Raw genomic sequence first — 15408 nt, 5'->3', positions numbered from 1 at the left:
CACAAGGGGACTTAGTGATGTGACACACGCAGGGCCACGGAGGTTCCTCCCCGCCCCTGCCGCTTCCCCACAGCTGGGAGCCTGAGCTGCTGGTTCACCGCCGCTCTGTGCCGGGCTGCACCCCCTCCCGGAGCAGACGTGCAGAGGCGGCTGCGGCACCCGTTTTCTGCAGGCCTCACTTGCAGATTCTGGACCTTCAGCAGGCGCAGACAGCATGGCCGACCTCTGTTGCTGGGGCAGCTGTCAGTCGGGCCAGGGCCCCTCCCACGGCAGACCGGACCGATGCGCGGCCAGATGCTGCCTCTCTCAGAAGCGTTAGTTTAGTAGTTCGTTGGTGAGCTTTCTGTCTCCAGTGTGGTTTACAGAGTTTTAGTTTGCGTTTTCCTCATCTTGGTCAAAATAAACCCGGTTCCTTCATGAAGGTTGAGGGCGCACATCTTCCTGAGAAAGGACCTTGAGGTTGTTGGGGTTTTGTAAGGACCGGCCGCGCTGGCCTGCCTCCCTCCTCAGTCCTTGTTTCTGGGAACATGGCACCTTCTGGTCGCGGAGGGACTCGGTCACTGTCGCGGTGACTGGGAGCCCTTCCCTGGCCTGAGCTCTCGTGTGTGTGGCTCTCATCCTCACAGCTGGGCCGAAGCGCAGGGCCCCCCGTCCTGCAGCTCCTCCTGGACCTCCTCAGGCTTCTGGTCGTCCACTGTGCGCAGCTGGACGCGCAGAACCAGCAGAAATGCGAGGCTGCCCAGGCCGAATCCGACCTCTTTTTGGACGTGGAGTCCGTGGCCTCGCTGGAGCTGGCCAGTGACAAGGTACCGCTGCCCTCCTTCCGTGGGTCTCCTTCCTGTTAGCCTTCTCCTGTAGAGTCTCGGACCCTGGCTTTCCCTCTGCTTCTTGCCCTAGACAAGTACGTGTTCATCGCAGGTAAGCAAGGAAACGCAGCGTAGAGGAGATGCTGCAAGCCATCCGTGACCCTCACACCCACACACAGATGAGCATGGTGCCATTGGGCGTTTCTCTTTCCAGTCGGTTCCCTGCTCCCACTCGCCCTCCCTGCAACTTGTTTCCCCTCTCCTTACACCGGGAGACGTGAACATCTTGAGAAACCCAGGAGGAATGTTTTTCTTTTGAACAGTTGCAGCCTGTGTCGAATAAAGGCTGGGTAGTGGGTGCGGCTCGTCCCAGCAAATACACGCTGGGAACTTGCAGCTCGGAGAAGGGGCCTTTGTCCTGCTGTTAACCTTGTGCGGCCTCTGTGGGGCTGGGGCCAGGGTGAACCCTTCTCTCTCAGTCTGCATCTCACCTGCAAACAAGTTCCTCATCTCACAGTCTAATGACAGCCTCCTTCCTTTGATCTCCAGGTTGACTTCCCGGGAGGTGGCTGGGGCGGCAGGACCACCTATGAGCCGTTTGACAGGGGCAGGGCGGTGCTAACATGAAATCACGCTTTTCTGTTTTTTTTGTGTTTTTTTTTTTTTGACGTTTATTTTATTTTTGAGACAGGGAGAGACAGCATGAACGGGGGAGGGTCAGAGAGAGAGGGAGACACAGAACCTGAAACAGGCTCCAGGCCGAGCTGTCAGTACAGAGCCTGACGCGGGGCTCGAACTCACGAACTGTGAGATCATGACCTGAACCGAAGTCGGATGCTTAACCGACTGAGCCACCCAGGCGCCCCACGCTTTTCTGTTTTTAACGGGCGCAGCTCTGTTGGAAGGTGTGATGGATTCCTCTTTCCTTCCTTGACGAGTAAAGGAGGAAGGACAGCGTCTTCCCATCCTCGGGGACTGTTGTTGGGACTTTGTTGGCTAGGAACCCTGTTCCGCGAGGCTGCTTACAAAGATCATTCCCTAACCTGGCCAGGCTGCTCACTGCTTTGTGCTCGGTGGTTTAAACCCAGTGCTAGGTCCGAGCGAGTTCCCCAGGGGTCACTCAAGGCTCAGCCTCCTGGAACGTGACCTTTAGTTCCAGACCGTGGTCTTGCAGCTGTGTCCCCATGTGCTGTTCCAGGCCCGGGGTCTCTCCCAAACCGTGATCACGCTGCTCCGGTTGACGGGAGATCCCCACGTCCCCCCAGTCAGATTGATGCTGGAGGGCAGGGCTGCTGAGCGGAGTCCAGATGACTGGCCTTCATCGCATTTCAGCTTTCCTACACAGCCCGTCCCCTGTCCAGAGGGACTGGAGAGCAGTTTCACTGTGCAGTAAATTCACTCAAGCTGAACTCCTCAGACACGTGCCGGTGTGGGTGGGGCCCCCACCGAGTCACGGTCGAGCCGTCACAGTCGCCCCGGGGAGGGGGTGTGCTGTAGTCGGGTTACAGCTGTGATGGGCTCAGATTGGGGTGCTGCGGGGCACCCCCGAGAAGGGCATCAGAACTCGGGCCGGGGGATGGGGTGGCTTAGGAATGCTCCTCCCTGCCCTTCATCCTACTCCCCGCTGGCCCTGGGCCGCGAGTGAGGTCTGTGCCTTGTTGCCGTATTTCAGACGCTGGAGGAGGTGCTGGTGGCCATCCTCAGACATCCCACGCTGGAGGGCTGGTACCTGGCCCTGGAGCGACGGGCCCTCCCTCCGCACGCCCTCAGCCCCATCCTCATGAAGCTCCTGGCGGCCCAGCTCAGTGCGGGGGTCCTGCAGCTGCTGCTGGCGAGCGCCCCGATCCTCCGGAGCATCCGTCAGCTGGGCCTCCTGGCCGGGTACTCGGAGGCCATCACCCGGAGCGTGTTGAACGAGCTGCAGAACAGGAGGGCGGGCCGGGCCACGTCTCGGGCAGAGACCCTCCCGCAGCTGGAGGCCCTGCAGGAGCTGCATCCGTACATGGAGGGCGCCCAGCTCCGTGAGGTCACCCTGGCTTTGCTTAGCCTGCCCGAGGCCCAGCTGGTGGCCCCGGGACCCCCAAAGTCCCCCGGGAAGGAGAGACACCTGAACGCTCTCGGCAAGACGCTGGTCCAGCTGTTGACCCACAGCCCCCAGGATCAGCTGCAGAGCTGCGAGCTCCTTTGGGCCTCTGAGTTTGTGAAAGGCCTGGGGGCTTTGCTCCCCACGTTGGCCGTGGACGAGCTGGACGCCGTGTTTCTCCACACTCTACAGAGAGAGCCCGTGTTGGTCCCCGTGGTCGGGGTCGACGTGCTGGACTACTGCCTGGCCCGGCGGACGCAGGCGGCCCTCAGCACCGCCGCCCTACTTGTGAGGCTGAGCTCCACCCACCTGCTGTGGTTTGAGCTGTGGTGCGGGCGGCCCGGCTCGGGACTCTGCCTCCAGGAAGGCCTCGACGACTTCCTCCCCCTCGTCCACGTGTACCTCCGGTGCAGGACGCGGGGACGCTTCACACGCCCGGCGGGAGGTACGGGAACAGGTGACGTCGGGCAGCTGGAGGCGTTAAGTCCGAGGATGGGGAGGTGGGAGCCGCAGGTCCGTTGCTGCGCCTGGAACGTCCACGTTTAGGCTGTGGTGTAGTTCTGTTGCTCCTTCAGCCGCTGACTGACCCGCCTCTGGACACTGAGAAAGCGGGGAGATTCTCACTCGCCACCCCTCCCCTGTCTGGGCCTGTGGCTTGAGGTGCCGCCCCCACGCTCCTGCCCACCCTGAGCTCCCCACAGGAAGGGGGCAGGGGTGGGTCAAGGAGGGAGCCGCACCGGGGCCAGAGGAGGCGTTTGGGATGGCCGTCCTTGTCCCACCCCGTTGTCCCCCCCCAAAGCGTCCATGAGTTTACCCGGAGTCCGGGCAGCTCGGGCTCAGCCCTTTCGCTCCACCCGTAGAGTTTCAGGCGAGTCAGCGGTTCTTGGTGCACTGCTGCTCACGTGCCTCTCCAGCTCCCGTGTCCTTGAGGCACGAACCCCGAGTGAGTTCAGGGCTTTGGTACTCACGCGCTCGTTACCAGCATCGAGCCAGGCGCTGTGCTCGGGACCTAGCGTCAGAGCGTCGACTGACCAGGTGACCTGTGTGTTGTGCTGGTCAGCATCTATCCTGCCGGCCCTTGCGTTTGCCACTTTGCACGGCATCAGCACTCCCGCCCTGGCCAGCATCAAGTTGCGAGCGTGACCTCTCCCCGTCACAAGATGCCTCAGGGTTAGCCACGGGCTCTGTGAGCTGCTGCACACTAACTCCAGCACAGAGTGGTGTGTGATTGTCCTTTTTGTCTCTGCCTAGTGTCCTCTGCTGTCATTCCCGTCTTGAGGAAAGCTCTGTGGAGGCAGCTACAGACCAGGCTTCTCAGTGCGGATGGGCCCCCAGGGTCTGGGCTGCATCACGAGGTCCTGGCCCAGCTGGTCCCGTTTGCAAGAGCCAAGGACCTTGGTATCCTCATGGACCGTTTGCCTAGCCTGCTTCAGACCCCAGGCAGGCACGAGAGGTATGAAGGCTTAGATTGTCTGACGGCCGTTCCTCTCCCCGCTTCACTTTTCCCTGTAGTTTTTACATAAACTAGTGAGAAATTGCTTCCCTGCTCGTTCGGGGAGAAGGCACTTCCTACAGGAAGTCTGCCTCCAGCCATCCTGCCTGGAGCGAGCGCATCTCCATAAGCGGATGGTTGGTTCTGATTCCCTGAGAGCGGCGGTTCTTATCTAGGGCTGATTTTGCCGCCTCCAGAGGACCGTTGCCAACATCTGACATTTTTTTATCATCGTGCTGTGAGTGAGGGGTAGTTGCTCCCGGCATCTAGAGAGTGGAGGCCAGGGGTACTGCTAAATACCTTACGCACAGGACTGTCCCGTCTTCTCCCCCACGAGAAAGAATAATCTGGCTCAGGATGTCAGTAGTGCTGACTTGGAGATAGTCTCATTTAGGCGAAGCCCGGACAATGTTATCTTTTTTTCTGGTGCACTAATATTGTTTCCCCTAATTGTAAAAATGCTGGTACCCCTGTGACGCCGGAGCAAGGAGGCAGGGGCGGCCTGTGATTCCTGTCTTCGGGTATTGTAGGGGCAGGGGACTCGGGGCACCAGTCCCAGGTGCCCAGTGTAATGGTGGTAACACTTAAGCTGGAAGGATTTAGGCCATCCCTCTGACTTTGTGCCTTTTGTCTGCTGCAGCTGGAGCGTGGCCGACTCTGTGTCTGCAGTCCTGGACGGGTCGGCAGAAGAGCTGCGTGCCTGGAGAAGGACTCTGTTGGCGTCCTGTGTAAAATGGCTGGTCGTGTCTTTCAGTGGCGACCAGCAAGGCCAGGACGGCACCCAGGATCAGGAGAGGCAGATGCTGCTGAGATTTAGTGAGCTGTTGGTAGGCGTCTTTCCTCTTCTTAGGGACCCTGGCTACGTTTTTAAGGGAAGGAGTGAAATAGACCAAGGTGGACAGACGGACCCCAGGCTAGGTGGCTTGAATGGAAACCAGAGGGAGACGAGCCGGGCCGGGCCGTGTCTGGGAGGCAGAGCGGCAGGTGACAGGCAGCCCTGAAACGGTGGGCCTCCTTGTACCAGCCACGGATGTTGGATCTTTTCAGGCACTTTTTTGCTTCTACTGAGATGGTCGTGTGGTCTCGTTTTTCGTTTACTCTGTTAAGATGACTTTCATAAATTGATTTCAGTCATTAACCCAACTTTACCAGGATATACATATATGGTTCTAACGTATTATGGCTTTTCCATATTATTGGATTTGACATAGTCATGTTTTATTAACAATTTTTTCGTGCATGTTGGGTATTTGTAATTTTATCTTCTAGCGGTGTCTTTCTTTGGTTTTAGGAACAGGTAACACAGCTCTCAGAATGAGTTGGGAAGAATTTCAGTGGGCATAAAAATCTAGATTTTATATATTTTTTAGGCTTTTTGAAAGAGTGGCTTTAGTGTTTTCTGGTACGCATAGGTTTTGATAAGAAATCTGTCATTCTTATCTTTGTTTCCTCCCCTTTAGGATTTTTTTTTTATTAGGATTTTTTTTTTTTTTTTAAAGCAATTTGATTATGGTGTACCTTAGTGTAGTTTTCTTTAAGATTTTTATGCTTGAGGTTCATGGAGCTTCTTGGCTCTGTGAGCCCAGGGCTATCATAAAATTTGGAAATATTCAGCTCTTATTTTTGGCCATTATTCCCTCCTGTTGAAGTGTACTTTTTTAAAAAAAAATTATTTTTTGGTACAGAAATAATATCCTGAAGCGAAGGCATTATTTCTCAATGCACGATGTCAAATTGTGTTAAAACTCCTAGAGTCTGTGACTAGTGTTAAAACCCTGCACCCAAAATTTAAAAAGTAATCCTCAGGAAAATAACCCCAAGTGACAGTTGTGTGATAAATGTTTATAGGTCATAGATCAAGCAGTGTGCTTAAGAGATCTTGCAACCTGTGTTTCAGTCTTAATTCATTGTTACAGGTTTATGCATTCGAGGCTCACAGGAGCCCAAATACGGCAGTGCAAGGAGGGAGGAAGGGACATCCCTGATATCTAGAGAGAGCTGAGCGTAGAGGAGGGTGCTGGGCTCCCCCACCACAGGTGACAGTGGACCCTCCTGTGCGGCCCCATGGTCAGCCCCCCACCCAGCAGGCCGGCTTGATAGCCGATGAAGATTTGTGTTCTTCAGGCATGCCTTCTTCCTCCCCTACCTTTCTTTCTCTCTTCTTTTTCCCTCTTTAATAGATGTAACATTTTTAGAATGGTTTTAGGTTCACAGCAGTGTTAAGCAGCCAGTACGGAGTTCCCCTGTGTTCCCTGCCCCTAGGCACACACAGCCTGCCCCACTGTCAGCACGCCTCACCAGCCCCCCCTTTTAAAAAACTTTTTTTTTTAACGTTTCTTTGTTTTTGAGAGAGTGCGAGCTGGGGACGGGCAGAGAGAGAGGGAGACACAGAATCCAAAGCAGGCTCCAGCTCCAGGCTGTCAGCACAGAGCCAGATGTGGGCTCTCATGAACCGTGAGATCATGACCTGAGCCAAAGGTGGGTGCTTAACCGACTGAGCCACCCAGACCAGCCCTTTTTGTTTTTGTTTTTTTTTAACTGAGGAATAATTTTCATGTTGGGAAATACAGGCTCTTAAGTAGAGTTTAATGTTGACAAACGTACCTACGATTGTGCCCACACTCCTGCCGAAGATTTTCATCGTCCCAGAAAGTTCCTTCCCTCGAGAGCATGCACCCCTCTGATTTAACACTGTGCCGTATTTGGAGATGTTCTCTACGTCAGTGACTGCGGACCTGCATTGGCTCGACTAGCGATACAAAGGTCTCCCCTGCAGATACGTGCTGTCTTGTGTTTAAGGAGCCACGTGTGGCCGGACCTGTGTGTGGTGCCGTCATCTAGTACCTTCTGAAATGGAGGACAAAGGGAAAAATAACACGACTGTTAAGAAATTTTTTTCTACTCCTTTCATGATCGTAGACAAGTAGCTCTTGACAGAACTACTAGCAGAAATAATAAAACAATTAAAAAAATTAAAGTCAGAAGCAACCACATGCTTTTGTAGATTGCTTGGGTGTATTCCATATTTGCCGAATGACTCTAATTTAAGTTCTGTATTCTTTATTTTAAGTTAATTGAAGGGGCGCCTGGGTGGCTCAGTCAGTTAAGCGTCTGACTCTTGTTTCAGCTCACGTCATGATCTCATTGTTCGTGAGTTCAAGCCCTGTGTCGGGCTTTGCACTGACAACACGGAGCCTGCTTGGGATTCTCTCTCTCTCTCTCTCTCTCTCTCTCTCTCTCTCTCTGCCCCCCCCCCCTCGCTTTCATACGTGTGTGCACTTGCACGTGCGTGCTCTCTCTCCCTCTTTCAAAATAAACTTAAAAAATATATATGTAAACAAAAACGAAAGGACAGTCTCCCCTGTATATCTCTTGCTTGTTTTATTCACAGAATTTCCTTAATGAAGTGGATCCTAGAGATTGGCAGAAATTTGTGAAGACTGGACTCAAGTAAGACGATTTCATTTTCTCGGTGTGATCCGGTAAGGGTGTGAGTGCACACCGCAGGGCCAGCCTGGGAGCTTGTTGGCACCGTGTCTGTGACGGAACAGGCCCTGTTCCGTTGGCAGAGATAACGAGGTGTACCGTGGAGAGGCTGAATGCTTTGCCCGTTGACGTGGAGTCTGCTTCTGTAGATGATGAGAGAAGCGGCCTTGAACAAATGAAATCCTCAGGGCACCTGGGTGGCTCAGCCGGTCAAGCGTCAGACTTTGGCTCAGGTCACGATCTCACGGTCCAGTTCGTGAGTTCGAGCCCCACGTCAGGCTCTGTGCTGACAGCTCAGAGCCCGGAGCCTGCTTCGGATTCTGTGTCATCCTCTCTCTCTCTGCCTCACTCCCGCTGGTGCTTTGTCTTCCTCTCTAAAATAAAGTAAACATTAAAAAAAAATTTTTTTTTTTAATGAAATGTTTTTTTAGAAACCAGAAGTGTGCAGAGGATAACACAGCAGCACCCGGATTTAATAAGTGCCGACCACTTCCTGTATTTGTCCCGATTTATTCTCTTCCCTCCCCCGAGAGCGTACTTCTGAGGTCACGGCCGTGACGGTTTTGGTACTTGGGTTGCACGCCGGCAGGTCTCTAAACAGTAATGGTATTACTTAGTTTGCTTAGCGTTCTGTACACGTTCACGTTGTGTGTCCTTTGTCTTTTTGGCACCCGAGTGTTTCTGAGTTACCCTTGCTGCTACACAGAGTCCTAAGCCCATTTGCTTATACTGCGGGGTGGGGTACAGAATTCTGTCTTAAGACCACACCACAGTCGATGTAGCCAGTCCCCGGCTGGCGGACGTCTCCCTCCCTCCCTCCCTCCCTCCCTCCCTCCCTCCCTCCCTCCCGTTCCTGCCCCAAAGGATGCCTTTCTTAGCGCCCTGTGCCGGCTTGTCTCAGGGTGGGGCACTCGCTGTCTGTTAGTGTGGGCACAGCTTCAGTTTCACCAGAATTTTAACGTGCTCTCCAAAGTTTCTGAGCCACCCTAGCGTGGTGTTTCCTCACATCCTCACTAGCACTTGATATGGTCAGACTCTAGTTTTTAGCAAGCGGACGACCATGAAACAGTGTTTTGTTGTACCTGTAATTTTCATTTCCCTGGTTATTCACCAACTTGGAGCAGAGGAAAATACAATACCCGAGAGGAGAGAAAGATGTGAAGGTGGGTTACGGGTTAATGACAGCCATGGATTACCATCACAACATGGTGACATTTTGTTCAGTCTTCAGTTAATTTGTATTTCTAGAATGCCCACTATATGCTAAGTGATTCTCAACATCATTCATATATGACTCAAAAGCTGCCCTTTTTTAGAGCACGATGCTTTCATTCCTTCAGGGGGTTCTGAGGGATTTAAAACAGAGAGGGCCTCTGAGCCACTGGACGGGCATATTGAATAGCTGGAAGGACGGAAGGAACAGGGGGAGGCTGACCTGGCAAGGTGGGCTGGGCAGCGAGCGTCATCTCTATTCAGGGTTGGCTGTTCCTGGGTCTCCTGACTTGTGAACTAAACAGGAAGTTCGTGTGGTGTTTGCGCTATCAGGAAAATAAATGCACCCCATGCCTGATTCACAAGTACCCCCTGTGATGGGTGGGTGGCTGGGGGTGGGGGGTGATAAAGCAAGTGTAATGGAGCGACAGCAGTAGAATCGAGATGGGGATATGGATGTGCACCGTAGACTTCTCATCTTTGTGGTGTGTTAGAGATTTTTAAAAAAATGTTTTAACGTTTATTCATTTTTGAGAGAGAGACAGAGCAGGAGAAGGGGAGGGGCAGAGAGAGAGGGAGACACAGAATGACAAGCAGGCTCCAGGCTCTGAGCTGTCAGCACAGAGCCCGACGTGGGGCTCAAAGCCACAAACTGTGAGATCATGACCTGAGCCGAAGTTGGATGCTTAACTGACTGAGCCACCCAGGCGCCCCTAAAGATGTTTCTTAATAAAACATCAAAAGTTTTTTCTTGTCTCTTGTGAAATGAAACTCCCCTTTATGAAGCTCTTTCCCCCTTTGATTCTTGCCTCCTAGATTTCGGTATCAGGACCACATGTTTTTAAAGGCCCTCCATGCTGCCATACAACGCCTGTACCTTCCGGAAAACTCCGTGTGCACGCAGCTCACCCAGCTTCCGGCGATCCACATGATGCTCACGCAGCATTCTCTGTTTTTGCCGACTCTACTCAAGTCTGAAGAAGAGGAAAACCCAGACAGTCAAGTAAAAGGTGACCCCTCACCCCACCCTCTCATCTCACATAGATTTTATTTCCTAATTTCGTGGAGCTCGCTGTGCACCAGAGTTTAGCACCTGTGTGTTTCCGGAGCTGAGGAGCATTACCCAAATGGCATTAGGCTATTTTGTTTCTATCAAATCCAAGCTAAAGCAGTGTTCCCTCTGACTTCGGGTCAAGCAGCAAGCACAGACCTTTCTTCAAAGTCTGTTATTACAGAAGTCACGTTTAAGGTCTTACTGCCGTATCGCAGGCCCATGTTATAATCTGGGAAGTAGGGGAAGTTAGATGGGTGTCTGCCCTGGGAGGAATTGTTTGCTTGTGTGAGATGCTTTCATGAAAAGATTGAGACTTTCATTGAGGGTGAAGGGTTCGAACGTCCCTGTTAACAGTTCCCTGTCAGGAAGGTCTCTGAAAGCCCGGGTTCTGAAGCTTTGCCCCTAGTTCAGTGGCATTTATTTTAGCCCCTGTGACCCTGAGTTTCGTGTAGGCTGTGGGAGAGGTCAGACGAGATGGTCTGAAGGGCTCTGTCCTCTTGAAGCCACGCTCTGCTTAGAGACAACATGCCCAACCGGGAGAAATCACCGTGGGGTCGGTCTGTAATAAACTGCTAAGCTGATGAAACCGTCACCCAGGTTACTGGTGTGGGTACTAGGAAAAGCAGAAAGGCCCCACCCTTTAGTTAGGCAGGAGGAGGGATGTGTTAGAGATTGTGCTCATGTAACCATGGAGGAAAGTGCTCAGGTTTTAAAATCTTCGGTGGGATGGGGAGTGAAGAGGGTGACGGCGGCTTGTCAGAGACCTGGGAAGAGAGACCATTGTGAAGACGTGTTTTTTTATCTTAAAAAAAAAGCAAAAGATGATCGAGGCACAGTCCAAAGACCAGTATTGTTCAGAGAAGGATATTTGAATCACTGAAGTGTTCCCTGAAATGCTTCCTCCTCTGCTTTTATTCTGTGTGCACGTCCCCCCGCGCTGTTGTGCATTTCAGCGTTCTTTTCTTCCAGAAGCGCTGGTGGATCTGATGTCAGTGGTGGTAAAGCTGTGTCCCTCTGTCTGTGAAAGCAGTCACTTTTCAGTGCTCCTTGGGGCCTATGGCGCCACTCTCAGTGTCCTGGGTAAGGGTGTGAGGAGCGGGTGGTACGGCCAGAGAGTGTGTGGGGACCGGGCGATATGATCGTGCGGTGTGTGGGACCAGGTAGGGAGTGTGTGAGGGGACCAGGCAGGCGATACGACCAGGGAGTGTGTGGGGACTGGGCCATGTGACAACGAGTGTGAGGTTTCCAGGGAGTGAGAGGGGACCAGGCGGGGTGACCAGAGTGTGTGGGGACCAGGCCATGTGACCGGGGAGTGTGAGGGGACAGGACAGGTGGTATAACCAGGGAGAATAAGGGCACCAGGCCATATGAGCAGGGAGTGCGTGGGGACCAGGCAGTGTTCTAAAGCAGAAGGAGCATGTGAGGGTTTCAGTTTTCTAAATGGACTTTGATTTGACTTCTAGACCAGAAGATTCTGCTTCTCCTCCGGGCGTATGAACAGAACGACCTCAGCCTTGTGAACTTCAGGTGAGCACTGGGCCTGGGGGTGTGAGCAGCAGGCTTTGAAGGGGCCACCCCAAAACTGGGGCTCGTAGCGCACAGCAGGCTCCGCGGATCTTCTCTCATGTGTTTGTTTGGTTTTTTAATTCTTTTTTACGTTTATTCATATTTTTTGAAAGACAGAGAGAGACCCAGCACAAGCAGGGGTGGGGCGGAGAGAGAGGGGGACACAGAATCCGAAGCAGGCTCCGGGCTCTGAGCTGTCAGCACAGAGCCCGATGCGGGGCTCGAACCCATGAACCGTGAGCTCATGACCTGAGCCGAAGTCGGACGCTCATCCGACTGAGCCACCCAGGTGCCCCTCGTTCGTTTTTGATTCTCGGGGGAAGGGTGAGATGGATGGGGCTCCCCTAACACACACCGGTTCTCATGAAAACTCGGCCTCATGCTCCAAGGTTCGCCTGTTGGCAGGGCAGCATTGGCGGGGCCACCCTCCTCACTGTCACAGACCTGCCCCCAAACTCACTTCGAGCTGGAGGGTCTAGTTTGGCTGATTTTTCTCACGCTTTACTTCAGATGGGAGTGACTTTGACAAGGCGCTGCTGGGGAGAGGAGTGAGGGGCTGACTGGATGTTAATCCACTCTCCCTGTGTCTCTCGGTGCACACGGGTGCTGGTCTGTCTCTGGACTTGTCTCTGTCCCTGTGTGTTTGTCTCATTCTGTGTCTGCCTCTCTGTCTGTCCCTCCCGAGTCCCCAGGGGCTGTGTCCTTGGGCAGCACAGCTTTGGCCTGAGGGGCCAAGATTGATGCCTTCCCCTGAGGGCCATGCCCCCCCCCCCCCCCCCCAGGGTCAAGGTTAACAGGGGACTTTTGTCCAATGAGCTGCTCATGGAAAGCATCTTAGCTTCTCTGTGCTGCCCTCGCATAGTCTTTTCTCCTTACCATTTAGGGCCCGCTCCCTAACATCTGCCCAGTACATACATGAAGAAGAGCCTGGTGTGTTAAGGCAGGAAGTGAGTGAACTGGGCCAAGATAAATACTTCGGGAGGAACTCTGCGGAGGGGAGAAAAAGATAATTTTCATGGTGGAATACTTTTTTTTAAAGTATTCCATGGCATACTTTATATATATATATATATATTTTTATTCTCTTTTGAAAGACAGAGACAGAGGGTGAGCAGGGGAGGGGCAGAGAGAGGGGGAGACACAAAATCCGAAGCAGCCTCCACGCTGAGCTGTCAGCACAAAGCCTGACACAGGGCTCGAACCCATGAACCTCAAGATCATGACCTGAGCCAAAGTTAGACTCAACCGATTGAGCCACCCAGGTGCCCTCCCCCGTTACCCCCTCCCCCCCCCCCCCCCCCCCCCCCGCTCCTTTTTGATTTAAAGATAAAAGCAGTATTAGCTGAGAAGCCACCCAACCCCCACAGGAGGAAAAACAAAAACAAAAACGTTTCTATCTCTTAAGAATGCCCAGGTCATGAATAAACATTCTTTTCCTTCCCCTAATGAACTGGCCTCACCTACTGCTTTGGAATTGGTGCCGCGTCAGCTGTACCCTTTCTGGAATAAATAAATGGTCCTCGTGTACGTAAGGGAGAGGAGAGCAAAGGGAAGAAAGAGCCGTTTTAGTCTCACTTGGGCCTCAGAACACCTTCTGTCTGAGAGAGTGAAGGAAGTTGAATGGGCTGCCCAAGGAGGGCGGGTCAGAGCTGGTTATGGGAGCAGCCGGCTCTCAGCCCAGGAGAGGGGAGGTGGTGCTCACACAACTCTGTGCGGCGAAGTGACAGAAGAGTCTCCTCAGAGCCAACGTGAATGTCACATCCATCCCTGGAGGAGCAGGCCCGAGCTAGGGAGCCACATAGGAGCCCTGCGGACGTTCAGCGGACGGATCTCATGCCAGTAAATGGTGCCCGTTCGACGTGCGTATCCAGTCTGTTAGCTGCTTGCCTGTTTACTCACCAGGGAACAGCCTCTCAAAGAAGGTTATTTATTTATGTGTTAAATGTTTGTTTATATTTTGAGAGAGAGAGAAAGAGCATGAACAGGGGAGAGGCAGAGGGAGAGAGAGAATCCCAAGCAGGCTCCACACTGTCACTGCAGAGCCCGACTTAGGGCTCAGACTCATGAGGGACCATGAGAACGAGACCTGAGCCAAAATAAAGAGTCAAGACACTCAACCAATGAAGTCACCCAGGCGCCCCAGACTATTTATTTTTTAACTTGAATGGCTGTTGTTGGTCTGCACAGAAATGAGCATGTATCGAGAATTCAAAGGTAGGTTCGTTGAGCCCTTGCCGGGGCTGGGTGCTGGGTCAGCGCTGTTGAGAATACCTAGAGGAATAAGACACAGTCTTGCTGTCTGTTGAGGGGGTCAGATTGTTGTAAGTGTAACTCCTTACGATTGGCCTTTGGTGGTGAAGGCCGGCGGTTATGGCACGTGAGGGCACCCTCTCCCTAGGGGAACCAGGGAATGCTTCGTGACAGGGTTGGCATTGGAGGGATTTGATGGAGCTGAAGTTGGTGGCGGAGCCTGGGGACACCATGTGGAGGGAACAGTGTCTCAATGGCTGTGAGTCGGGAAAGTCATCCATTTCTGGGCACGGTGAGGTCAGCTTCTGTGCATCACAGGATATGTGTAGGGACAAGGTGGTGGGAAAGCTAGACAGGCTGGTTGGTAAGGGTTTTAAATATCAGACTGAAATAATATCATTTCCATCCAGGCAACGAGATAGCTGATAGACATTTTGGGACAGAGACATGGCCTTCCTCTGAGCTCGGCTTTCAGGGAGCATCCTCTAGCAGTGGGGAGGTGGGGAGGAGGTAGTGGGGAGGGAGGGAGGAGGAAGGCAAGGTGGTTTCTTGGAGACAGCTGTAATGGGTGTTGGTGGCATAAAAGGTCGAGGTGTTTATATAAAAGACTCGAGGCAGGGACGGCCAGAAGGCTGTTCGTGCAGACCTGCTCTACTCGCGGCCACCTGTGAACAGGAGAAGGTTTGAATCGGTAAAGCGTCATCAGGCAGCCAGGATTCTGCTGCTGTGACCCAGGATGGACTCGAGCCAGACCCCCCCCAGTTTTGCCTTCCAGCCGTGCCACTAACCCGCTGGGCAATTGACTAGCTGAGCAACTTTCTTAACCCTCTTGGTGTCTCTTCCCCCGTTTGCAAAATGGGAGTAGCAACAGTACCTACCTTATGGAGTTGTTACACAGATAAGCAAATTAATGGGTGTGGGGGGTTTAGAGTAAGTGGCACATCATAAGCTCCATACAGGTGTCATTGCCCCCCCCCCCCCCCCAACGCCCTCTTCATTGCTGGCATCTCCACCACCCCTCTTCCCCCTGTGTCATGATGGAAATGAAATGATACATGCTCCGGACAATGCCTGGAGTGTGCTGGCTGCTCGACCAAGCTACCCATGATGGTCATTGTCATCAGCATCGATTCTGCTCCCGTGGGGCCCTGTGACCAGTGTGCTCTCCCTTGTGCCACTCCAGAGTGCTGCTGTGGGGCCCAGTGGCTGTGGAGCATCACAAGACGTGCCGGAGTCTGGGCAAGTCGCTGTGGCAACAGCCGAGCGTCGGGGACATCCTCCGCCTGCTGGATCGGGATCGGATGATGAAGACCATCCTCCACTTCCCCCAGAACCGGAGGCTGCTGCCCCCTGAGGTGCAGGGGGGCCCCAGGGCAGAGCTGTTGGGGAACGCTCCCGGCAGCCATGGGTGCCGTTGTGCTTGCCTGGCAGCTGTGAGTGCTGTTGTGCTTGCTCCTTT

The 15408-nt window shown here is 53.4% G+C and overlaps 1 protein-coding gene across 8 annotated transcripts in view; it reads left to right on the top strand.

Annotated features, from left to right (window-relative positions):
- The window catches only part of URB1 (URB1 ribosome biogenesis homolog), an 81483-nt gene that overhangs the window by 38983 nt on the left and 27092 nt on the right, over nucleotides 1–15408 (top strand). For all 8 annotated transcript variants that reach the window (XR_007155516.1, XR_007155517.1, XM_047874351.1 and 5 more), the window contains 9 exons: nucleotides 627–806; nucleotides 2479–3334; nucleotides 4141–4342; nucleotides 5022–5208; nucleotides 7773–7831; nucleotides 9896–10089; nucleotides 11103–11213; nucleotides 11597–11660; nucleotides 15133–15304. Coding sequence is in view for 6 of the 8 variants with exons in the window: in XM_047874351.1 (XP_047730307.1) it covers nucleotides 627–806; nucleotides 2479–3334; nucleotides 4141–4342; nucleotides 5022–5208; nucleotides 7773–7831; nucleotides 9896–10089; nucleotides 11103–11213; nucleotides 11597–11660; nucleotides 15133–15304 (2025 nt within the window). In the remaining 2 variants the exon portion in view is untranslated. The remainder of the gene's footprint in view (nucleotides 1–626; nucleotides 807–2478; nucleotides 3335–4140; nucleotides 4343–5021; nucleotides 5209–7772; nucleotides 7832–9895; nucleotides 10090–11102; nucleotides 11214–11596; nucleotides 11661–15132; nucleotides 15305–15408) is intronic.

The sequence above is a fragment of the Prionailurus viverrinus genome, chromosome C2, assembly GCF_022837055.1.
Source record: "Prionailurus viverrinus isolate Anna chromosome C2, UM_Priviv_1.0, whole genome shotgun sequence".
NCBI lineage: Eukaryota > Metazoa > Chordata > Mammalia > Carnivora > Felidae > Prionailurus > Prionailurus viverrinus.
Note: the sequence above shows the minus strand (reverse complement) of the source record. Positions and strands in the feature narration are given on the sequence as shown.